Source organism: Leptodactylus fuscus, chromosome 3 (assembly GCF_031893055.1).
Source record: "Leptodactylus fuscus isolate aLepFus1 chromosome 3, aLepFus1.hap2, whole genome shotgun sequence".
NCBI classification, from domain to species: Eukaryota; Metazoa; Chordata; class Amphibia; order Anura; family Leptodactylidae; genus Leptodactylus; species Leptodactylus fuscus.
Genome location: NC_134267.1, coordinates 125,036,335 through 125,061,761, shown reverse-complemented (window position 1 = coordinate 125,061,761; position 25,427 = coordinate 125,036,335). Strand labels below are relative to the sequence as shown.

Genomic DNA, 25,427 nt, shown 5'->3' with positions numbered 1-25,427 from the left:
CTCTAAAGGTAGGAGAAGAACAGCCTTTCTTAAGGCTATTCCTACGTGTTAGTCAGAAAAAAAGGTATCCAATGATAGGATCCCTTTAAGCGGATTAGGTTTACAATCAGGGGGTCCCTAAGCAGACCCACTGAATGCTAACCCGAACTCAGGTGTGAACCTATCATTAGTTATACAGAGTTTGTAGGTTATAAACATTAATACCTTTTCCCTCAAATGTCAGGTTATCTAAGAATATTGCACAATGTAGCTTGGATAACCAGGTGAAAATATTAAGATCTTTGTGTACTTTGTGGTCTGCAAATTGCTGTTTCAAGGTCTGATTAAGCAGTCTCAGAATGGCAAGAATACTGTTAGTGCTGGCAGTCTCTTAAGTGTCCTTGATATCATGGCACAGCTTTCCACCATATCAGAGTGACACAAGCATGTACACAACTCATTTTCTTATTGTTCCGTTCCTATCTGTGACCAGTTCCCATATGCAGATAATTTTAGTTCTTATAGATAGGGTGCCTTAAACCACACCTTGAATGATTGTGAATGAAAACACTCTAGTAAGAATAAAGGTCAAGGCAACTTCAACACACCACATTACTGCTGAGTGTATAAAAGATCACACCGCCTTCTAGTGACACAGGAAAACTGAATGACTTGTCTGACACACTTCATGTCAGCTTAGCCTAGTTTACCTGCCTACGACACTGCAATGGCTTGTCGGTCTGAAAGACCAGGAACCTGTCAGTGCAACAAAGACCCAGTCAACAGTATTCTTTACCAAATGCTTAATTCGGGCAGCACATCAAAAACAAATCTGAACCAACATGTCTGCAATCCAAATAGAGGATGCCCTTGTGATGGGAACAGGAAAGTGCTACTCAGGAATCCTGAAGTTATCTGCAAGAGAGCTTCAGACGTTTTATTAAAGACTGTGACTTTTATAAGAAATTTACCTTCCTTCTATCAGTTGATCCAAGATGACCAGATTCTCCTTGTAAGAAAGTGCTGGGCTCCACTTTTTGTCTTAGGACTGGCTCAAGAGAGAGTGGAATTTGAATGGGAAGAGCTTTCTATGCCCAGTCTGTTGAAGACGATACTTCTTAACCAGTCATCTAATGCTGGTGAGATCATATTAAGATCTGATGCTGGAGTGCCTTTCAGAGAAGTGCAAAGACTACAGATATTTCTCCACAAACTCTGGAGCTTGGACATTTGCACAAAGGAATATGCCTACCTTAAAGGCATGGTTCTATTTAATCCACGTAAGTTTTGATACGTATACTTATATATAATATGAGGAAGAAGACAAAAACATAAGGCTCCATCTTCTGTATAACGCCCGTGCTAGAGTACTGCAAGTCGAGGAGCTGAACTGCAGTTCTCCAGAATGGCCGCTATACATTATATAGCCCTATAACATGAAAATATTACAGTAAAGTCATATTATTAAACTATTGTATTATATACAATGCATTCTGCTATTGGAAAATCATAGAGGCTGTTGTTATATTTAACACATTGTAATAACCCCCTGTTCTCACTATTCATAAGAGAGAAGCGCAGTAAATGGTACCAATACTCATAATATGGGTAAATTGTCCATAATTAATACTGTTTGTAGAGAGACGGATTCAGATAACTTTAGATAGTGTTGATTCAATAGCTACCTCACGCAACTATTTATTTATTATGCTTACTTATATAGCGCCATCATATTCCGCAGCGCTTTACAGATATTGATAGTCACTGTCCCATATAGGGCTCACAATCTAAATTCCCTATCAGTATGTCTTTGGGGTGTGGGAGGAAACTGGAGTACCTGGAGGAAACCCACGCAAACACGGGGAAAACATACAAACTCCTTGCAGATGTTGTCCGTGGCAGGATTCGAACCCGGGATTCCAGTGCTGCAAGGCTGCAGTGCTAACCACTGAGCCACTGTGCTACTCCCCACTACACATGAACATTCATCTCTAACAGTAGCTTATCTCCCCAGGTACCAAAAGGATAGGGTAGTTTAATACCAATGGCTCTGCAGACCCCCATATACATTAGATGGAAGGCCAAAAATAATAAAAATTAGCAGGTTGGGTAAATATATATCTGATGTGTATGCACGGCTTGAAAGGTGAGCCTAGAAAAACACAAAAAAACAGGATTTGTGATCTCGTCTCTAATGAAGCTACTATAGCATTAATCTGGTTGTGAAAAACAAGGCACCATTAACATTTAGGTTCTCAAAACAGAAATACAAGTAGGAAATGAGACTATTCCAGATTAAGAGCAAGGCACAATTTCTGGGGGTGTGAAATAGTTATAATAATAAATGGCTGAGCATGTACACAATGATCATTGGACAGCCCAAAGATCTTGGTGCACTTTGCAAAAGAATCAATTGTTAACGCATTGTTGATTGTTAATGGTATGTGGAACACCGCCATTACAATGAACCCTATATATCATTTACGGTATATGGCCTGTCAAACTCAAATGACCAATTTGCCAAACTGGAAAGAAAATAAATGATTTTTTTTTTTTTTTTTTTTAATATCTATGGCCAGTTTAAGTATGTAGAGACTTAAATAGTAGAGCCAAAAGGCTAATGAGGATTTAGAACGGACCACTGTGAAATGATCAATTGAATAAAAGATTTAATTGTTATTTTAGTTTAATGAAATTGCCCCTTAATTTATACCCTTTGGGTACAAGTCACAAAGCTTCTTGAGAGTACAGTATTTGAAGGTTAGGCTCGGTTCACACTGCCAGTGAATTCCGTTATGAAGGTGTCTGAAATAAAACAAAAATGGACACCTATCATAACAGACATAACTGATGTTAATGTGTCTTTTTTTTCTCCAACTGATCCATTTAATGAATGAATTAAAAAAAACAGACACACTAGCATCATTGGTGTCAGTGTCCTTTTTTTATACTGTCCGTTTTTTTCTGCTTTGTGGCTGTCAGTTTCTGTCCATTATAAGTCCATTAGCCCATAGACTTCAATGTTAAAAAAACAATGGACACTTGCCATCCATTTTTTTTAACAGACACAAAAGTCCTGCATGTAGGCTTTTTTGTCCAATGGAAAAAGAGGACTTCTGACAGATTATGTGTAAATTGAAATTTTAACAAATTTCTGATGGTTCAGCTAGTGGCCGCTGCTAAAATCTTGTAATAGACAATAGCTACGGACACTGCTGAAGGTCACCATCGGTAGAGTGAATGCCCTCTTAGAGCTATCATCAGAATCTTGGGTAGAGATTGGGTAGAATTAGGATTTTAAGTGAATGTCATTCAGGGCTCTGCCCTACTAGTACATAGATAATATTATAGCTTGTGATACGTGCGGTTACTGGGACAATCATCTAGAGGTGAAGAGAGTGGTAGAGCTAGGAGCTGTCACATTATCTCAGTTCAACAAGGACACAGTCATAAACTATATGTAGTCTATGATATGATATGCTCAAATGTACTGATCAAATGTACTGATCTCTGTGCTTTACATGATAGTACCATGTCATTACTGTAGTGCAAGAGCTACTGTATATATAGGTGAAAGAGGTGGTTACTGCAGGTTATCAATAACTACATACAAATAATGTAAAAATCTCAACAGTCTTTACATTTCTTAACATTTTTTTTCTTTTGTCTCAAGGAATCCGAGGTATGAGATTCCCCCAGTATGTTCAGACCTTACAACTGGAGGCTCAACAAACGTTGATGGAGTTCACATCGGTGATGCAGAACATGAGTCATATCCGTTTCACCAGGATGATGGAGGCCCTAGACGTATTAAAAGCCATTGACTCAGAAACAATCACAGAACTTTTTTTCAGACCAATATCTGGGGAGGTGAACTTGGAAGATCTATTGCTTGAAACATTGTTTTTCAACTAGACTGAAATGTGTAAGAATCTGAAAATGTGTATTCATTTGTTGTATGTTAAAATAATTTGTTGCCCCAGAAGGACCTAAAAACGACTATTGTATTTCCTAGTAGTTAAATCACAGTTTCCATTGTTTTAAACAGACATTGAAGATACAAGACCAGAAAGGTCCAATACAAGAATGTGGACCTATCAACTAAAAGCCCTCTAACAAAGAGCTGGTGAACGCTTTAGGCGCCACGTTGCGAAAAGCAACATGCTGCGATTTTTTGAGCCAAAGCCAAGAAAGTCCACAGAGATTTCCTGAGTGGGCTCAGCTACAATACAAAACAGCCATTGCACTAATGTATGGCGCTAAGTTTTCTAAGTAGATATTGACTTTTTTATGCCCTTTTAAAGTCAATGGGGCAAATATACCAATCTTGTAAGTTCACACAGGGTTTTTTGGACTGCCTCAGGTTCCGGTCCAAAAGCCAGGTAGCCGCGACTGAAAGCTGGTGCACTGCACCAGCATCCAGCCGCGCACTCCACTCAAAATTAGACCCAATGAATGGGCCTAGTCCAGAGGAGGGAGTGTCTTCAGGCCGAATCGCGAGGCCTGAATAAGCGAACATTTTAAACTCATTTACAGTGAATGAGTGTATTCACATCTCTACAGTTCTCCAGACACATGGACCCAACAAAAATTCTTTTTTATGGATGCAAAATGGATTGGCACCCAAGTTATATCTTTTAAAAATGGATCAGTAGGTTGGAGGTTCAAGAAAAGTCTTATTGTTCAAGTCTTATGGTTTAAGTCTTAGTCTTATTTATCATTTTTTTAATGGCCCATTGAATAATGCAAAATACTTGGTAATCAAAAATGGAATGGACGCACAACAACAGCTAAAAACGGACATGTACACCCATTTTTCAATTACATTTGATCTTACAAAAAAGCCCAGTCGTGTGAATCTGGCCCTACATTGAAACAAAATTTTGGGCTATAATTTTTGTAGTCATTATTACATCTTAAGTCGCACCCTAGAAAATGTGTCTGTCTCTGTTGAAAACACAAAAGTAAATGAGGACCAATGTATTTTGTGTTTTGATTGCCACGTTTGCTTTATTTGTGCTAGATTGTATAGGAGGATCTCTGGTCTGTTTTATCCATTATCTCTATTACTTTTTAGGAACAAATTAAAACTTTTATACTTATGTGGTACATATGAATGTTGCACTTAAATGCTAAAATTATGTTTATTTATTTTTTAATATTACCATCAACATAAATACAAAATAAAATATTTTTATTAATAAACAAACTTGTGGGTTTTTTTTTGGTAGTATTAACATTTTCACGGTGAACCACTCAATGCATACATGTGGACTTTATGTAGAAATATATATTTTTAGTGGATTTAATTAGAGGTTTTGATATGGAAAGGTAGGAGTCAGAATCCCAGCAGTTTACCCTACGGGTGCATATAAATTTTATTGACAATAGATTCAGGCATCCCAAGCCTGCCGATATATTGCCATTTTTGTCAATATGCAACTTAGCTCTTTGGAGCTAAACTCTCTGTCACTTACCTCTCTGAAGCCGTAGCAATTCGCCTTGTTGCTCAAAAAAACTAACATATTGACAAAATGCTGATATCTCAGCAATGGAAGTACCAATTCCCAAGGGAAAAACATTGTATCAGATGACCCTAGCCTATCTGTAGGGTTGATATTCTGGATTTTGGGGATAAGCTTTGTTTACATGAAAGTGGTGGTTGCCCCATCCTGGAGTGTGACTACAATGCAGCTGCAGGAACCAAAAGGAGACTGTAATTATTATCACAGTAACCTCACAATCTGCTGAAACAATTTGGGGATGGGAAAAAAAAAAATGTTGGTTGGTCTCACACACACACAAACACTGCCATCTAGTGAGCAACATGATCTTCAATCCTCCCAACTTGTCTTGCCTAACAAAAGCCAGACAAAAAAGAAGAAGGTAGAAGAATCCTTTAATAGTCCCACAGTGGGGAAATTTCAGCATGTTACAGCAGCAAAGTAATACAGATACAGGATAATACACAGTAATATATTACAGGCGTAGACACACATATGCTGAGAAGAGAAGATATACTATGCATCCATAGCAGCTAAGGAACAGAAGAAGAAAGAAGGAAGACTTCATAGTCATAATCATTAGTTCTCTGTGCGGAGTGATCTTCGCTTGGTCTGATGTAGATTATACAGCCTGATCACAGTTAGAAGGAAGGACTTGCGATAGCGCTCCTTCTCACACTTGGGGTGAAGCAGACGGTCACTTACAGTGCTGCCAAGTCCCATCAAGGTCTCATACATGGGGTGGGATTTGTTCTCCCGCATGGAGGTCACCACAGACAGTATCCTTCTGTCACCCACCACCTGTACTGAGTCCAAGGGGCTCCCCAGGACAGAGCTGGCCCTTCTGTCAGCCTGTCAAGTCTATTTCTTTTTTTTTTTAAATGTAGATTGTGAGCCCCACATAGACCTCACAATGTATATATTTTTCCCTATCAGTATGTTTTTGGAATATGGGATGGAAATCAATGCAAACATGGCCCCCTGTCAAGTCTATTTCTTTTTTATGTAGATTGTGAGCCCCACATAGAGCTCACAATGTACATTTTTCCCTATCAGTATGTCTTTGGAATATGGGATGGAAATCCATGCAAACACGGGGGGAACATACAAACTCCTTGCAGATGGTTTTAAGCTCTTGGCGGGATTTGAACACCAGGACTCTAGCACTGCAAGGCTGCAGTGCTGACCACTGAGCCACCATGTGGCCCCCTGTCAAGTCTATTTCTGTCCCTGGATGATATACTGTTCCCCCAGCAGGCCACATCGAATAAGATGGCTGAAGCAACCACAGAGTGGCCCCTGGACTCCGAAGGCCCTCAGCCTCCTGAGCAGGTAGTCTGCTGTGGCCCTTTCTGTGCAGCGCCTCCAGGTGATCAGCCCAGTCTAGATTATTATTGAGGAGCACGCCCAGGTACTTATAGGTCTTGACTATCTCAATGCCTGTTCCTTGGATCTCCACCGGGGTCGTAGCACTTCTCCGTTTACTAAAGTCCACCACCATCTCCTTGGTCTTCCCAGCATTAATCCTGAGGTGGTTCTGCTAGCACCATTCAAAAAAGCAGTAATACTAAAAGTGGACCGGAGGCTACACTGTTGCTGAATGTATTTTGCATTGATTTTATATAAGGCACGCCAGGGCATATAAGAATTAAAAGTAAAAGACCCTTTTCAAACTACAATAAAATATAAAATTTATTTGAATACAGTTTGTTTACATTATATATATTTTTTTAATATAAAAGGTGTTTTTTTTTTTTTTTTTTACTTTTTATTGTTTATAAGGGTTAGTTCACACGTTGGCCATCCGCGCGGGTTTTGACACAGAGAGAGACGCGGCGAGCGGCAAGTACCATGTGAAGGACAAAAAAAAGGGTTTGTGTATTGAGTGCACATCTTTTTTTTGCTGGGGATGCCTTTCTGTAGTTCGCCTCAGACAGCATAGAGGATAGGTTCATCCCTTATGGCGGCCAGTGCCAGTTCCTATCGTCTCCTATCTTCTAGTTGCAGAATTTATACATGAAAAGTATAAATTCTGTTTTGCCTCTAATATAAATTTGAATAAAAAGTGATCAAAGCAATAGACATACCCCAAAATGGTGTAAATAAAAGTATACCTGACCCCACATAAAAGACTCCCTATGCATCTCTGTACATAGAAATATATAAAAAAAAATATCGGGTGTCAGAATATGGCAACTCTAAAAAAAAAAAATACATTTTTTTTGCAAAGTTTTGGATTTTTTGTTAAGGGGTTAAAAGGTCAATACATCAATATAAATGTGCTATCCCTGAAACAAAACATAGAATACAGGTGAAATGCCATTTTGGCTGCACAAAAAACGCTGTAAAAACGAAGCCCGTAAAAAGTCGCACAAATGCAGTTTTTCTCCAATTCCACCCCATTCTGAGTTTTTTTCCAACCTCCCAGTACATTGTACAGAATTATAAATGATACCAGTATGAAGAGCAATACGTCCCACAAACAGTAAGCCTGCACATGACTCTGTGAACAGAAAAAATAAAAAAAGTGATGTGGTTTGGAAGGTCAAAAACGAAAATGGAAAAATGCCTGGGGGGGGGGGGGGCAGGATGGGTTAAAAGATCTGAAATATCAATCATTTTACTGCCATCTAGTGGTCAATGTGAAAAATTATAAACTCATGCCTCCCAACTGTCCCAGATCCTGTGGGACAGTCCCGGATTGTGGGTCGTGTACCGCAGTCCCATTTGGCAGGAGGTATGTTCTTGATTCAACTCAATTGTCTTCAATAATGAATGAAGCAGTAGCTATCCGCAGACAGCTCCTGCTTCACCGCTGTGCTCCCCATGCACTCCGGCCTCTGGAGCTGTAGGTGCGATGTGATTACATCACTCACATTGTGCCTACAGCTCCCAGAACACTCCATGAGAAGAGATAGCAGACACAGCGGCAGGGGAGTGAGGAGAGGTGAGTATACATGACATTAGGGGCAAATGTAGGGGAACATTAAACTGGAGGCTGTTGAACGGGGATATGAAACTGGGGACAGATGAAGGGGGTGGGGACATTAAACTGGGAACAGCTGGATGGAGACATTAAGCTGGGGGCAATTGGAAAGGGTCATTAAACTAAAAAGTAAATGTCCCCCTCCAACTACCCCTACTGTTTAACCCCCCACCCCAGTCACGAAGAGAAGGACATCATACTGTGGGGAAATTGGAGGGAAACATTATAATGTTGGGGCATATAATGTTAGGGTGACTGTAGGGACATTATACTGTATGGAGGAACAAAGAAAAATGTGTGAGAATGGGCGGAGTCAATATAGAAGTGGGTGGAGCTACATTTGCCACGCATTTTGTCCCTCTTTTCGTCCTTTGAGAGTTAGGAGGGATGTAAACTTCATTTTTTTTTATGTCAAAATAAAATGAAACATGATGGTTATTATTACAGTCTATGACTAATTATGGTAAACCGCGTCACTTTGTGACTACAATGCCCAGCGCTTCATTGCAGGTACCAATTCACTGAGGGAATGCAGATAACTGAATACACTGGTGCCTGGTACGAGACTGCGGACTAATGACCTGCCCATCCAGCAGCAGGCGCTGAGGCTGAGGAGCCGGGAGAGGACAGTCGCCCACCCTGCCCTGCTCCCTTCTCACCTTTCAGACCATCTGAGTAGCGATGACGTAACTATACTTACACCCCCGAATACTGTCAGCTGATTGGTTGAGCAGATTCCACCTCTTATTTACTATCCCACACTTCTGACCAATCGGTACAGCCGCCCGCTAAGCTCCGCCTCCTGCGCGTTGTTCAGTCCCTGCTAGCTCTAAACATGGCGGCTCTCAGGATTGTTATAGGGAATGGGAGCCGGGCGGCTAGTTGTGTTTTGCGATGGAATCGACACAGTTTGCGATCACAGGCGAGATCGGTTGCACATTTCACCTTCCATCCAGACCCCGAGCCCACAGAACATGGTGAGGATCCGTATACGTGTGTCATTGTGTGGAGTAGGAGTGTTTGACATTGTGCATTGTGATGTGTGACATCTGCCAGGTGCATGAGGTGCTTCTCCCCTGTATGGAGCAGGACTGAGTAATACTATCAAGGGAAGACTGAAATGTAGTTGTCATGGGTACTTCACTTATTATCTACAAATGATCTGCTAGGTTCTTGGGGTCCTTGTTTGGCAATGCAGGTTATTAACAGACAAGTTACAATGTCACCTGCAGGAATCCGCTATTACATTATACAGGGGCCCTGCACACAGTATTGTGCCCCATCGTGGACCACCCATGGGTATAATGATTGGAGACAAACACAAAAATCGTTACTTACTTCTTCCTGGGTTCCGGCGCACTCCCTTCTGATGTCAGCCATCTTCAATGATGGACCAGACGTCACCTGACTCTGGCCGTTGTCGCGACACGTAATGATGCTGGTCTGGGCCACGCGAAGTCTGTGATGTCGCCAAGTAGGCCCGAAGCCTGCTAGAGCGTAGGGGTCATTCCATATCAAGTGATCCAAATAGGAATATTTTTTTTACCTGACGTCTTTAGATTTTTTTTATTTTTATTTTTTATGAAGTACAATTTAAGTTAATTACAAATAAAATGTTTTGAATTTTTTTCTTCATCAGTTAATTTTTTATAGACTTCTAAAGTTTTGAAAAAGTGTGAATTTTGGCCTGGTATGGCATTACATTTTTTAACATATTTTGGGCTAGAATTAAGATAAATAGGTGGGAGAGGTGTCATTTTTCTCAGAGCGGTACCGGCTTTCATTTGATATGTCACAAGACGATGTTTCTTTATATTTTGTTTTGGAGAAATCAAATTCAAAATTTTGATGCGCAATTGTGAAAAAAATGTATGTTTTAAAATTGTGAAAAAATGCATTTGTGTTACTTGTGTTCTTGGTTATATTTGTACAGGTTTTCAACTTGGGACCAAATTGGGATCAATTTCTTTTATTTTTTTTAAGCCTTGAATCATCTGACTTTATGTTTGTGTGAACTTCTTCCTTTTTTCTTTTCAAATTACAACTTGCTGAATTCAACATTTATATGCAACAATAAAAAAACATAAAAAACAAATCCTGTAAGTGCCAGAACAAATACATCTTATCATCAGAACACAGCTTGTTCAGCATTTTCAACCTGAATGCATTGAACAAACCGAAAGAAAAAAGCTGCTCATATCCTCAAGTGGGATTGTCTAAATCAGGGGTCCTCAAACTGCGGCCCGCCAAGCACTTCTGTCTGGCCCCGCCGACAACGCCGGCAGGCGTGCATTTATAATGAAGCTCCTGGGGAGCTCGGGCCAGGCCATGGAGCGCACTTCACTTTACCTATTGGAGGGCACCGCTCCCGATATCTGTGCGACCTGCTCTGCCTCCGGCCCACTGTTTAAAAAGTTTGAGGACCCCTGGTCTAAATAGTCTCATCCTAATTATATGTTAACAAGAGTACAAGAACCAATATTTATAACACCTATTTCTACATGTAACAATTGTTTTTTATTATATCACTAAACATGTAATTTATTAAGAAAAATAGTCCAGTAGATAAATCCTCATTCTATAAAATATGAACTAATTAAACAATTAATAGGACATTTTTAAACTACTGGCCTTTTATCATCATCTTCTTGTGGTTATCTGAGGTGAACTACAATAAGTGTCCTACCAGAAACACACCTCTGAGAGAGATGGTCCCACTCTAGTGTCCTATTACAGGACCTGTATACTGCTAGTCTGACACTAGTTAACATTACAATTTTGTGAGGTGGCTCATTCTCTGTACATATCTCACATATAGACCCCACACTTTTAGACCACAGGCTGAACAGATCTGAATTCAAGATTTTCGGAATGACACTGTAATAGTTATATTTTAAAATATTATCCCATCGCGACCCCAACTTGAATTTTGGTACAGATGTGGCTAAGGGCATAGCAGGCCCATGTGCATTTTTTTGAAATTTTTAAATAAAACGTTTTTTTTCGGAAATGCGTTTTAAAATTTTGCGTTTGCATTCACATGGGTAAAATATTAACAAAGATACTCTTGTGACATATTTGGTGAAAGCCTGTATAGTTCTGAGTAGAATGGCGTTTATTTTGTTTCTCTATCTTTTTTCTAGCCTGAGTTATGAGGAGAAATGTAAAGGCAGGCAACACAGAAATTCGCACTTTTTCTGAACTTTTTGAAAATTAATTAAAAATCCAAAAAATTTTCTAGAATTTTTTTTCTTCACATTTTGCATTCTCTGACACACTATTACCAAATAACAAAATCTCAAAAGAATTAAAAATATAGAGGGAAAAATCATTGGTTCACTTGACACGGAATGACCCGTAGGAGAGGTAAGTAAAAGCGTTTTTTATGTTCCCTCATCCCTCCTAGCCCTCTGCTCGTTGTACTTGAGGGTCTGAAAAGACCCCCCGAGTGTAAGGATAATGTTTGTGGACTTTGCGGGCCCGCAGTCTCTTTTACTGATACCGGTTCCTGCTCACAGCCTCCGCAGAAGAAGAAGCGCTGGTGGCTGTGAGCAGGAGCCAGGATTTTTAAGCAAATAGAGCCTGTTACCTGCTGGAGTAACTCCAGCAGGTAACGGACTAGTAAAAAAAACAAACAAAAAACCCATAGCGGCTGCTGCCGGGCCCCCTAATGTCCCGGGTCCTGTGGCAGCTGCTACCCCGGTAGTTATGCCCTTGGTCACGAGGCCAATGACTGGCTACATGAATAATGTCCTGTAAGATAAAGGGTTGAACTGTGGACAACAGAATTTTCTGTTTTTTAAGAATAGGGTTCTGTAGGTTCAGAACATGTAAATAATAAACTGTGTGGCATACCCACCGATTTAGTTTTATCCTATGCAAGCCATCCCATCTAGGCCCTGGTGGTCTCTGCTTAGAAATGGACATCATCATGTCAGCTGATCTCTACCGTAAGGGCAAGAGGTAAATGGCTGATGCAGACTTGTGACTTATTACTTCTCACTGAAGGGGCAGATATTGTAACAGTCACTGCTCAAGGTCACCCAAGCATATAACATATTTTTGGCCATGTGACCGCTGAGGCCAATCAGCAAAGGGCCTTTGATGTCATTACCCATGATATCACAGGTCCTGTTTTTGAGGTCACTGATTGGCCTTGGTGGTTACTTAACCACCAAGGCCAATGAGTGGCTTCAGTGAAACTCTGGAAGAGACCCAGGAGAAGCCGCCATAGAAGAATCGGGAAGCACGGGAGGACACTGGAGCATTGGGGACAGGTGAGTGTGAATTTTTTTTTTTTTTTTTAAATGTTCTATGCCCCTGGCTGATTTAAAAGGATTGTCCTTTTTTTCCTGGAAAGCCCCTTTAAGGTCACTTGTATTAATCTAACAGTGTTTGCTCCTTGTAATTGTGCCTTCAAAAGAATGGGTTTTAAAACTGACCACCGGCAAGTCATTCCCCTATCCAGTTTCTCTGGGGATTAGGGTGGAAACACAATGGCGGACAGGGCGCAAGTATGAATGCTCCCTTACTGTGATATCTTGGCAACTGAAGACGCCTCTTCACTAGCGAGAAAACACCATTAGGGTGCATTCACACTATGGAACGCCAGCGTGTATCACAGCCGTACACACTGGCGTTACAGCAGGGCTGCCGGACACTTCCCATTCATTTCTATGGGAGCCGGCATACGAGCGCTCCCTATAGAAATGAATGGAAAAAAGCAGCCCATTCATTTCTATGGGGAGCGCTCGCATGCCGGCTCCCATAGAAATGAATGGGAAGTGTCCGGCAGCCCTGCTGTAACGCCGGCGTGTACGGCTGTGATACACGCTGGCGTTCCGTAGTGTGAATGCACCCTTAGATTGATACTGGTGTCCTTAAAGGGATCCTATCTTTTAAACACAATTTATTCTCCCTAACATGTCGGAATAGCCTTAAGAAAGGCTAAGAATCTCCTACCTTTCCTTTTCTTCTCCACACTGCGGTTCGCCTGCAATCCCGGTTTTTCTCGGTATGCAAATGAGCTCTCAACAGCACCAGTGCTGTTTGAGCGCTGAGGCCCGTCCCCAGTGCTGCGAGAGAGCTCATTTGCGTACCAAGAAAAAACGGGATTGCAGGCGAACGGCGGCACGGAGAAGAAAAGGAAAGGTAGTAGACGAATAACCATTCTTAAAGTTCTTAAGGCCCCAGTGTCATGCCGTTCTCCTCCCTTTCATTTGCCCCAGTGTCATGCCGTGCTCCCCCCCTTCATCTGCCCCAGTGTCATGCCGTTCTCCCTCCCCTTCATCTGCCCCAGTGTCATGCCGTTCTCCTCCCTTTCATTTGCCCCAGTGTCATGCCGTGCTCCCCCCCTTCATCTGCTCGTGTCATGCCGTTCTCCCCCCCTTCATCTGCTCGTGTCATGCCGTTCTCCCCCCCTTCATCTGCTCGTGTCATGCCGTTCTCCCCCCCCTTCATCTGCCCCAGTGTCATGCCGTTCTCCCTCTCCCTTCATCTGCCTCAGTGTCATGCTGTTGTCCCCCCTTCGTCTACCCCAGTGTCATACCGTTCTCCCCCGCCCCTTCATCTTCCCCAGTGTCATGCCATTCTCCCCCCCCTCCCCCATTTGCCCTCAGTTTCATAGGCCCCCTACATTATGTTCCACCTTAATGTTTAGCACAAACAAACACTTACACTCACCTTCCAACGCTTCCCCGCCGCTCTCACTCCACTCGCATAGTTGTAGGCCCGATGTGACATCATCACATCACGCCTAAAAATGCAGAAGCCGGACCGCAGCGTTAAAGCAGGAGCTGAGCTGTGATAGCTCCTGCTTTAATCGCCTATATATTCGAACTGAATGGGAGTTGAGCCGTAAAAATGGCAGCATATCCACTATACAGTGTATGGAGCTATTTGCTTCTAGCTCCATAAACTGTATAGTCCCAGGCCTAGCAGTGGTTGCGATCATGATTAAATATTGATGGACTATCTTCAGAATCCTAGGCTATTATATATATTTTGCCAGGGTCTGGGGTTGCTAGGTGGGGTGGCATAGACACACAAGTCCAGTTTCTTTAGTCCAAAACAAAGGTAGAGTTTATTTTCACTCAAAAATATAGTGCAGCAACAAAAGGAAACAATACAAAAATAAATACCTGCCCAGCTAGGCTCTAACTAAACATAGAATAGGTTACCTCACCTAGAATAATAGAAATCAAAAGCCAGTAGAATCATTCAGGACACAGCTCCAAAAATATGACCTCTCTGTTTGGCACTCCAGCCAAACTGTGCCAAAGTGTTACTGCTGGAGCTGACTTCTTAAGCCTCCTTGACGAGGAGACTCTCTGCAGCTGAGTCGCTGCTGGAACATCCCCAAAGTGTGGACTGGAGGGGGTGGAATGACCCAAAAAGTGGAAAGGTCCCACTACCAACCTACCTGTCATTCCTAAAAATCCAGCCCAATACTGAGCATTTACTAAAATGCTCAGCAGACAAAAGTTGTCTGCTGAGAACAAACATTCCTGGAGTTTTCTCATCTCACCCACCTGAGTAGTCTGGGTAAGATGTACGCCCCCTCCATTACCTGACCAGCCATCGGCTTACAGTATATACAAAAAAAAAGTCTGGAAAATGAATCTGTGTACAATGTTTTGTTTATATACATACTTATATTTAAATTACATTTTGATTTTTTTTGCAGGACCAACTCAGAAAATGAACCTTTTTCAGGCTGTACAAAGTGCATTGGATAATACATTATCAAAGGATCCAACAGCAGGTATAAAAAATGTTTATTTGTGTGCATGTATTTTATTTGTGTGCATTCATGATTGGGGTACAAATAATTATGTTAACATGACAAAGTTTGGGGGATTGGTAAAGCAAAAAGATATAGAAAATTGTTCATTTTTGTTGGTTTTGTTTGTCATGCGCACCATGAGATATAAATGGCATGTTACCCTGGTCCTATAGGAGGTCTCGCTGTCTACTTTTAGTTTTTATTTTTGAGGCATTATTGTTGCACTCTCATCTTTCTCCATACTGAGGGTATCTGAGAATTTGGCATACATGGGCCTAAAACCCTCTCATGGAAAGAGAGTGACTCTCGGTTCACATCTGTGATCGGTGATCCATTCTGCATGGGGACCCCCCGAAAGTAATACCAAACGTATTTGCAAGTGGTGTGCAGTGAAAGCACACGGACTCCACAGACAATAATGGGGTCCATGTACTTTCACTGCACACCACTTGCAAATGCGTTTGATATTCCGTAAGTGGTGTGCAGTGAAAGCACACGGATCCCACAGACAATAATGGGGTCTGTGTGCTTGCTGCGAGATCTTCGCACGAGTCATGTGGACAGGAAAGTAGATTGTGAACTACTTTCCTGTCCTCTTGTTCCCTGCGGAGATCTCGCGGCAAGCACACTGACCCCATTATAGTCTATGGGGTCCGTGTGCTTTTACTGGCACACTGCTTGCCATTTCATTTGGTATTCCATCCCCATGTAATTTTTATCATTTCTGGCCTTTTTTTAATTTTTTTTTTTTTTTAAACAAATTCTTTATTTATAACAAATACACAAAATAAGTAAACCACGCAACAAACAAGACAAGACCAAACTGCTATGGCGCCTATAAATCTAAAAAATGACAGGGAGCAGTGGCATCACCACAAGAACAGAACATGGGAGCAAGGGAGGAGAAGGGAGAGAGATGGAAAGAGAAAAGAAAAAGAAGGGGGGAGGAGAAGGAGGGGAGCAAAACAAGCAGCACCGGCTCCCATCCATGGGCATACGGCCTGTGGACTGGTATCAATTAACGAGGTCTCTGTATGTCTGAGTACCCTGGAAGAGAATCCATTGTGTCCAGGCGTCCATGAAAGTCCCACGCGAATCTCAAAGAGACGCAGTGAGGTCCTCTATGCCCCGAATATACTCCACTTTGTGGACCCAGTGGCGGAGAGAGGGTGGATTATCGATTTCCAGAGCACTGGGATGAAGGCTCTGGCAGCGTTGATCATATGACGCAAGGTGAACTTGCGGTAGGTGTGGAGGGAGTAGTCCGAAAGGTGGAGTAGGAAGAAGGCTGGTGTATAAGGGAAGGGGAACTGAAAAATCTGGCCGACACTGTCCCTATCTATCCCAATCTTGACTGTTTTTAACCAGTGAGACCTCTGGTAATAATTCCAATTTTGTGTCATATGAAAGAAGAGAATCTCCTCTTTCGTATCACAAGTTTGTAAGATTTATAATGTCCAAAGTATAACTTAAAGGGGCTCTATCATTAGAAAAAGTCATTTTTAACTAATCACATCCTTGCATAGCCTTTAGAAAGGCTATTTCACACCTTCCTTTTGTATGTAAATTGCCTCAGTAGATTTGGAATAAGTCTGTTTTTATTCATATGCTAATGAGCTTCTGCGTGTACCCGGAAAGTCTCTTCGTGCGCTATCTTCTGTATATAAAGCACAGGCTGCTGCTGACTCCTCCTCCCTGCTCTCATACACAGGCACAGCAGGGAGAGGAGAGCTGGCTGACAACTTCCTGTGCACGCTGGAGCCTAATTAGCATATGGATAAAAACTGACTTATTCAAAGACTACTGAGACAATTTACATACTAAAGGTAGGTGTGGAATAGCCTTTCTAAAGGAAGTGATTAGTTAAAAATGACTTTTGCCATTGATGGAGCCCCTTTAAGTGACCCTCCCCCTACCCTATTTTTCTCATCATTTTACACAGGCCCATTCTCTGAACATAATGAGAAGCAGAGTATAGCTCTCAATATAAAAGCAAAGGAAAGAATAAAGAAATGCAGGATTTCACAGAAAGGATGCAATATTGGTTAATAAAGTATATTACAAAATTTAAAAATGACTCATACTGCCCAAAAATCAAAAGTTGTCTCAATACTGTGCATAGATTCTACGAATTGTGATGTGTTTTGCAAGTTTGAGTGTGGACTGCAGCGCTTGTGATGTGGCTACTTCAAAGAGCTGATCAATGGGTGTACCAGAAGTTGGACCCCTATATATATTATATTGCAGGAAACCCCCTTTAATTGCATTGAATAACCATGTCAATGGTAGCATACGTTCAGCAGTGCTATTCAGCTGTGTTGATGAGAGAAGGGTTAGCTAAAACATGGTACAGCCAGAAACCACATGCTACAAGGAGACGTCTGCTTGATAAACTCGCTTCTTTTTATTCTAGCACGCAAATTGTAAACTCCTGTTACCAGTTTTCGCCACGTTTACCAATTAGCTGATTCAAGATGACAGTGGTTTTTATTCCTCTAATTTTTTTGACGTATTTGTAGTTGTGTAAGCTATTGCAGGCAGTATAAAATCATACTGTCAGAAGTTCTTAAGACGTAGAAGAGACACATCTCTGAAATGTCACACTTGTCCTTGGTGACAGTCTGGGCAATTTCCAGTAAAAGTGGAGAAGTGAAATATTTGAGTTTTCTTTTATGTGAACTGGCTTGTGTGAGTTTCATTGACATGATCAACATGACAGGCGCATTCGCTAGAGCAGGGAACATGTGGGAGCTCGGCAGAGCTGTGCATAATAATGTGACAGCCGCTTTATGATTAGGAATGTAAAGCCCATGTACAGGTGCACACTGACACGTATTATAGCTATACATTCATCATACTTGGACATAGAGAATTGTAGACTTTCATGATGAGCCATAGAATAGTGATCTAACAGAGGAAGTTTTCTTGCAATCATTTTTTGGTAATGGTTTGCTCTTCAGTTGTAGATGATAAAGTTGTCTTTTGTTCTGGATCATTTGTCTCATTAACCCACATAGCTAGACAGTGTAATCTTAGGCAGTCGATGCATGTATCTGATCTATCACAATGGCTGTTATCTGATGATAAATCCATACATGTTTATACTGACTAGTCTAAGTTTATACCACCTTGCTTTGGGTCAGAAATTAAAGGGACTCTATCGTTGGCAAAAAATGTTTTTTTAACTAAACACCATGCATTGTAGCCTTTATAAAGACTTTTCCGGCAGTACCTTTATTTTTAAGATGCATCTTGTAGACTATGATTAAGCTCACTTTTCTTATTTATCTTCAGCCGTCTCAAGGAGCACAGGGGGCATATACTTTCACCACAGAGCACAGCCGTGTCATCCTTCTGGTCCTGCCTATGTACCGTTATGCGCCGTCCTCTTCTCTTTTCTAAACCTTCCCCAATCTTCATGCTGCTGTTGTGGTCACTAGCATTCCACTGCTGCTCTGACCGCCTATTTGTTTCAAATCCCAGACACGTGCAGTACGCGCGGTCACTTCAGGTCCCGGCCTTGTGTACTGCGCATGCTAGGTTCCTAAAGAGTACTGCTACTGTTTTATTCAGAAAATCCAAGATGGTGCACGACCATGCGCAGTATGCACGGTCCGGGACCTGAAGGGGCCATTCGTACTGCATATTCATGGGATTTGGTGCAAGGAGGCGGTCAGTGCCGAGCACAGGAGACATGAGGAACACTGTTATGTTTGATCACCTCGCATGGATCTTCGCTTATTAGACTTTGGGGCCTCTTATTATAGCCGTTCCAACTCAGATGTGCTCTGTCTGAACGAAACTGCAGGTAGAACCTTGCAAAAATTGAAATAACCTAACAGAAATAACCAATGTGAACAAAATCATGTCTTTTATCACAGTTGATATTTGGTTTCGGTTATTTTTTGACTAATCGACTAGCCCTACTTATATGCCAGAAAACTGACATACAAGGCTTATTAAATCTGCCCTAATGTGTATTACAGGATAGTGTTCGCTGTATTACCATACAATGGTTGAGTTGCTCAAATTCTGTGGTGCAAGGCTGAGTTGACATCTGTGACGGCTGTCAGGCAAAAAAGAAATTCTAGACAAAAAAGTCCTGCAAAGAGAAGGGGTTCAGGACGGCATTGGACTGTCACTACACCCTTGGATGAATGATCACTGTAGGAACTAACTAAACTCCTAGTTCCACATACAAGGAAACATATGTAATGGCGCTCCGAAAGATTAAAGAAAAAATCCTGCATGTTCAACTTTTATGTGGCAAAAAAAGGGGGCACCCAAGGACATCATTATAGTCAATGGGGTCCCTTGGGATCCTTTCTTGTCCTTCACTAGACTTACCGTTTTCCATTCTTCTGATCCTACGACAGAGCAGAAGAAACCATTACCTGAAGGCAGATGTGAACATCGCATAATACTCAGATCGGAATGGAAAATACATCTTTATATGAATTATAGATTGCATATTAACTTTCATTTATTAATGAGACCACTCAATTTGTTTCATAGTGATATTCGGAGAGGATGTTGCCTTTGGAGGTGTCTTCAGATGTACCGTTGGACTGCGAGATAAATATGGTAAGATACATTGCTTGATTTATTGCTCGTGTAGTCTAAATATCCGGCATCTGTTTTCATTTCTGGTGTGCCTAGAGCCTTATGTTAAAGGGGCTGTATACCTTGTAAGGTTATTTGGAAACTCTAAACAGCCAGCATGCTGTTACACAGCTAAGGTTTGGGATCTCAAAACTGACAGTAAATGACAGCCACCCATCCCCCAGAGTGTGGAGAAAATGAAGCTGTCCATCCATTGGAAGGACCATCCAGGGGTTCCCATCAGCCTGGACTGAGACCTGTTATGTAAGCTTCTCCGTGCTCCTAACTTGCTTTTATACAATGGTGGTTCAGAGTAAAATAGGGTGTGTTCAAAATTAAGGAAATTATTTTTTTTTTTCAGATTTGGTTCATGTAAATGACAGTCAGTATAATGTTCAAATCTTTAACTATTAGTGTATAAATTAAATTTTATAGGCCAAACCTCCCAAAAATATCCCCCCCCCCCAAATTAATAAATCTAAATTCCCTGTTGTAAATTATTATGCACAACAGAGTTTCTAAACATTTTATAGGTTGTAAAGAGCAGAAAACGATCAGTTGTTGAATTTGCAGCATTAAGAGATCACATTTACTGAAATCAAAAGCTATTTCAATATAAAGCATCTTAATAAGTCAAGTTAACTTAGGACCTCTTCTTTGACATCACCATCGCAATTCTTACATCCATTGAACTTGAGTTTTTGGATATCTTCTGCTTGAGTTTCTATGTAGGATGTCAGAATAGCCTCCCAGAGCTGCTGTTTTGATGTGAACTTGTTGGACTCTCATAGACCTTTTACTTGTTGATTCTTCAAAGGTCCTCAGTTGGGTTGAGTTCTGCAGAGGATAATTCCACACCATGAGTTTCTCTCCTTTATGCCCATAGCAGCCAATGACTCAGAGGTATTCTTTGCTGCATGAGATGGGGCATTGTCATGCAAGAAGATGATTTTGCTATGGAAGGCACGGTTCTTCTATTTTTTTTTGTACCATGGAAGAAAGTGGTCAGTCAGAAATTCTATATACTATTCAGAGGTCATTTTCAGGGGCCTTCCAGCTCTCTCTCCCTCTCCATAATTCTTGTCCAAAACATGACTCTGCTCCTCCTTAGGCTGGTCTTACACGACCGTATTGAATATACAGTCCGCTAGTTGCTGATCAGCAACATAAGCTCTGCAGATGTCCGTGTCCTGCCGCACTCGCCCATAGAGTTCTATGGGCAAGTCCGTGCAGTGCTGCAATTCACGGCCATTACGGACATGTCCTATAAATTGCGGGCTACGGTTGCGGCCCGGCCACACCACAGATAAAATATCCGGTGGTGTAAGAGACCACATTGGAATATAATGTGTCTGCAAATGGTCCGCAATTGAAAACCCTCAATTGCGGACCATTTGTGGACTTACATTATGGTCGTGAAAGACCAGCCTTACTGATGTTACAGTCTTGTCGAGACATGGTGGCCATCCACAACTCCATCCACCATTCAGTATTGTATGGCACTCATCAGACTGTTTCAGATTTATTCTTCATGTATGCCTGGGCCCACTGTAACTTTTCTGCTTTTTAGCACTGTTTAGGGGTGGTTGAATAGTAGGTTTATGTACAACTGCAAGCATCTGAAGGATCCTACACCTTGAGGTTCGTAGTACTCCAGAGGCGTAAGCAGCTTCAAATACCTGTTTGTTGCTTTGTAATGATATTTTAGAAGCTGCTCTCTTAATCCAATGAATTTGTCTGGCAGAAACCTTCATTATGCCTTTATCTGCACAAACCCATCTGTGCTCTGAATCTCTTCATGTTATGATGATCACGCTTAAAGGGGCTCTATCACTAGGAAAACTCATTTTTAACTAATCACATTCTTGCATAGGCATTAGAAAGTCTATTCCACACCTATCTTTAGTATGTAGTTTGCCTCAGTGGTTTCTGAATAAAGTCTGTTTTTATTCATATGCTAATTAGACTGGTGCATGATAGATCATGCACACCTCTCCTATTGTTTTCTATGGGAGTATATGCACTGGCTGCTGATGATGACTCAGCTTTCTGTTTGCACACCCATAGGAGATAATAGGAGAGAGGAGGCTGCTGGGAACTTCCTGTGCTGGCTGGAAGCTCATTAGCATATGAATAAAAACGGACTTATTCAGAAACCTCTGAGGCAATCTACATACTAAAGGTTGGTGTGGAATAGTCTTTCTAAAGCCTATGCAAGGATGTCATTAGTTAAAAATGACTTTTCCCAGTGATAGAGCCCCTTTAAAGGGGTTGTCCCATCACAAGGATCCTATCTATACTGCTGGTTAATGTGGATGTAAGACTTTTCCTAAATACATTGCTTCAGCAAAACTGCTTTGTTTGTCCACAATCTTACTTTATTCAATTTTTTGTGGCCACAGCCCTGACCTAGCTGCTCCTGAGTCAAGTGATGTATCTGCTGCTCTCAGGGGGGAGGGAGGAGGGGCTAAGTGCAGGGAGCGAGCCTGTGTTTCTAGCTAATCCTGTGTCTACACCACGTGACCTAGGTCCTGCACTCAGATAGAGGAGCTGCTTTCATTTCTTCTGTTCTCCCAGTTATCAGGCTAGCTAATTCAGTTGTGTTCATTATGGCAGAGACAGGCAGTCTCTGGATGTAACACAGAATGGAGTTGCTGCTGCCTGTACTTCATAGTCCAATATGGGTGGGCGGAGCTAAACGGCAGGTTGCCTGTGAAACCCCGCCCACCAAATGATGCAAGAAACCAGAAAGAAAGAAGATTTTACAAGAGTGAAGACTGCTGAGTATGTGAGGTGGGAATACCCCTTTAAGTTTTTCATACCTTCATACCTTGTCCAAGGCATTGCGCTATTTGATGCTTTTCACCAGCAGAGAGATCCTTTTTCTTTCTCATATTGCTAGAAACATTTGGTTTGCTTAGTAATGTGGAATGTCTTTCTTAAGCCATGGCCCCACTTGGTAGAAATTCAGTGGAAAAAATGCAGCATTTTATAGTCCCAGCAAAGTGGATGGGATGCTAGCAAATCCAATACACACATTGCTGGAAAATACATGCAGCAGACACGCTATGGTTTCAAAGATATGTGGCTTTGGAAATCACAGCATGTCAATTATACCTATGGAAACTCCATCCGTTTTCCTATATGTATAATTGGAGCGGTTTTCCCCGCAATGTTCGTTTTTTTTTTGTTTTTTTTTTTTGCTTCAGCCCGCTACACGACGCCTTAGTCTAAAGTAGTTTCCTTTAATTGGGCTCACCTGCCATACTAATTATCACCGTTTTTTGAGATTGATTTCAGTGTTCCAAAAAGCCCTAAGACATAAGACCATCCATGAGTTTAATTGGAAAACAAAAAAATGTAATCTTTATGACACTTAAATCTGATTTTCAGAATAATTTGGAACATGGTGTATGTTTGTTTCTATTAGGACAGCCTGTTGGGATATCTTACTGCCTGTGGTTTGGTTATTACCAAGCTACTTTTAAGACACAGTGCTTGATTGCTGATCTTAAGAATCATTGTTCATTTATTTGCACTTTTTGTATAGGATCTGTCAATATCTAGTTATGAATTTATCTGTATCAAACTTTGCATAAAGGGAACTTAACCTTTCAACCTTGTTCTATATGTAGTTTGCATTCTTCTCTGAGCTAGCAGTTGGAGACTACCTGCCATACACTGCACACAGGTAGTAGAGGAGAATCTACAGCATAACTATCTTTCTGTCACTTAGAAATGGCCCCATTTAGGGCATGTATCAAGAAGTACTGACCAATAGTAATTTAAATATAGCACATTGGTTGTGATAAAAAGTTACTGTCTAGATCCAATAGCAGAATAAGATCCTTTTTCTCTCTTCATCTTCTCATTCCTTCTCTGTCCACTCTCCATAGGCTTCTTTAGAGACTTCTAATCTGAGTTGTGTGACCTGTAGCCATTATTGTAATGGATATAGCAGACTTTTCAGAGTGAACTCCAGTTTATGAGGTCAAGGGGGGGGGGGGGGGGGTCAGGGAAATGGCCTGATAAGAGCAGAAATAAGCGTTTTTCCTTGATCAGATTTATTTCTTATCACTTCTACTATGAATTTATGCAATGTTTAAGGGGAGTGTCATTAGGAATAATATGTCAGCAGCAGAGGTGCTGATCGGGAAGCAGAAACCTCATTTTATTTATGTGAACTGCGGCTATCTGACTGTAGGGACTGTTTTGGTAATAGACTACTTTTAAAAAGTTGGTGGCCGATAAGCAGTAACATCGCTGTATAAGACCAGTTACTTTAGCCAGTTTGTGTAACCAAAAACTGCAGAACTTTTTTTTTTTTTTAAAGAAGTTACAAGATAAAATTTTAACTTTCTCCGTTGTGTCTTGCAAGACATTACAGTACAAGAACAAACATTTTCCTTACACTTGTAATAGAATGCTTTTTGAAAATGTTCCTTTGCCTTGGTATTGCTGTTATACCGCCCCCTGGTGGTCTTTTTAATTCCATATCACAATGTCTAACTAATGTGGACGGTGCTGGTGAGAAGAAGTGGCTTTGAATGCCCTGGTTCTTATTGCCTGAATGGCACATGGACTCGCCTGGACAGTCCAACAGATAGCACTGATCTGCTGGTCATAAATTCTATAAATATGGTGGATGCTCTGAGAAAGAACTAAAATAACGCTAAGGGATTTAATATTTGTTGCGTATAAAGGAAGATCTTTCATCTGCCAATATACTTATTAGTGTAAACACGCCAAGAAGAAAGATCACGACACTCACCCATGGGACAGGCTTCTTATTGGCGTGTATATCCTTGGATTACCTATATCATCGGTTTCGCTGTATTGGACTTGTTGTACTACCTGTCAGTGCGGTTCCGGTAAAGGCAAGTCCAGTTGTTGGTAAAGGCCACTAACCTACCTGGGGAATAATAATAAATTTTATTTATATAGCGCCAACATATTCCGCAGCGCTGTACAATTTGTAGGGTTCAAATACAGACAGATACATAACAAAGAACTTCATTTCACACAATGGGACTGAGGGCCCTGCTCACAAGAGCTTACAATCTATGAGGTAGAGGGGGTGACACAAGAGGTAGTAGGGGCGGCATTGCTTATACAGGGGGTCAGATAATTCTGTAATAGAGGTGACTGTCATTACACAAACATAGAACAGTATGAGCCGAATGTATATAGATACCACTACTAACCAGATAATAAGATCCCAAAACTCTACGATAAACAGTTTATGCATTTAACTTGCAATATGTGCATTGCATTAAATTACATTACATTACATTATTCTGTTTTATAGCTTTCCTCTTTCTAGCACTTTGTATGAATGACAGATCTTTTATAAAGGAACAGGTCTAGGATTGAGGGGTGGGGTGTATTGGGGAATCAGATTCAGCAGACACAGGCTCTTAAATGATAAACAGCAGCGTGATTCATTTGATGGTCTCCCAGGACTATTGTAGAATAATGCCCCCCACCTTCTCTGTTACAGGAGCAATCGTAGCTCGAACGGGTCCCAAAAAAGGAATACTATAGGGAAATGGTATATTTCCTTAATATGGAA

The 25,427-nt window shown here is 41.2% G+C and overlaps 2 protein-coding genes across 2 annotated transcripts in view; both read left to right on the top strand.

Annotated features, from left to right (window-relative positions):
* The first annotated feature begins 615 nt into the window (after positions 1-615).
* On the top strand, positions 616-5,138 carry LOC142196682 (nuclear receptor subfamily 0 group B member 2-like). Its single transcript, XM_075266664.1, has 2 exons — positions 616-1,259; positions 3,653-5,138. The coding sequence occupies exons 1-2, from the start codon at positions 707-709 to the stop codon at positions 3,892-3,894; spliced, it is 795 nt and encodes a 264-aa protein (XP_075122765.1). The 5' UTR covers positions 616-706; the 3' UTR covers positions 3,895-5,138.
* A 4,143-nt stretch (positions 5,139-9,281) lies between these two features.
* Positions 9,282-25,427, top strand: part of BCKDHB (branched chain keto acid dehydrogenase E1 subunit beta) — a 158,261-nt gene continuing 142,115 nt past the window's right edge. Inside the window, exons 1-3 of the mRNA XM_075268282.1 lie at positions 9,282-9,446; positions 15,155-15,232; positions 19,769-19,837. Of these exons, the coding sequence (XP_075124383.1) occupies positions 9,305-9,446; positions 15,155-15,232; positions 19,769-19,837 (289 nt within the window). The 5' untranslated portion in view covers positions 9,282-9,304. The remainder of the gene's footprint in view (positions 9,447-15,154; positions 15,233-19,768; positions 19,838-25,427) is intronic.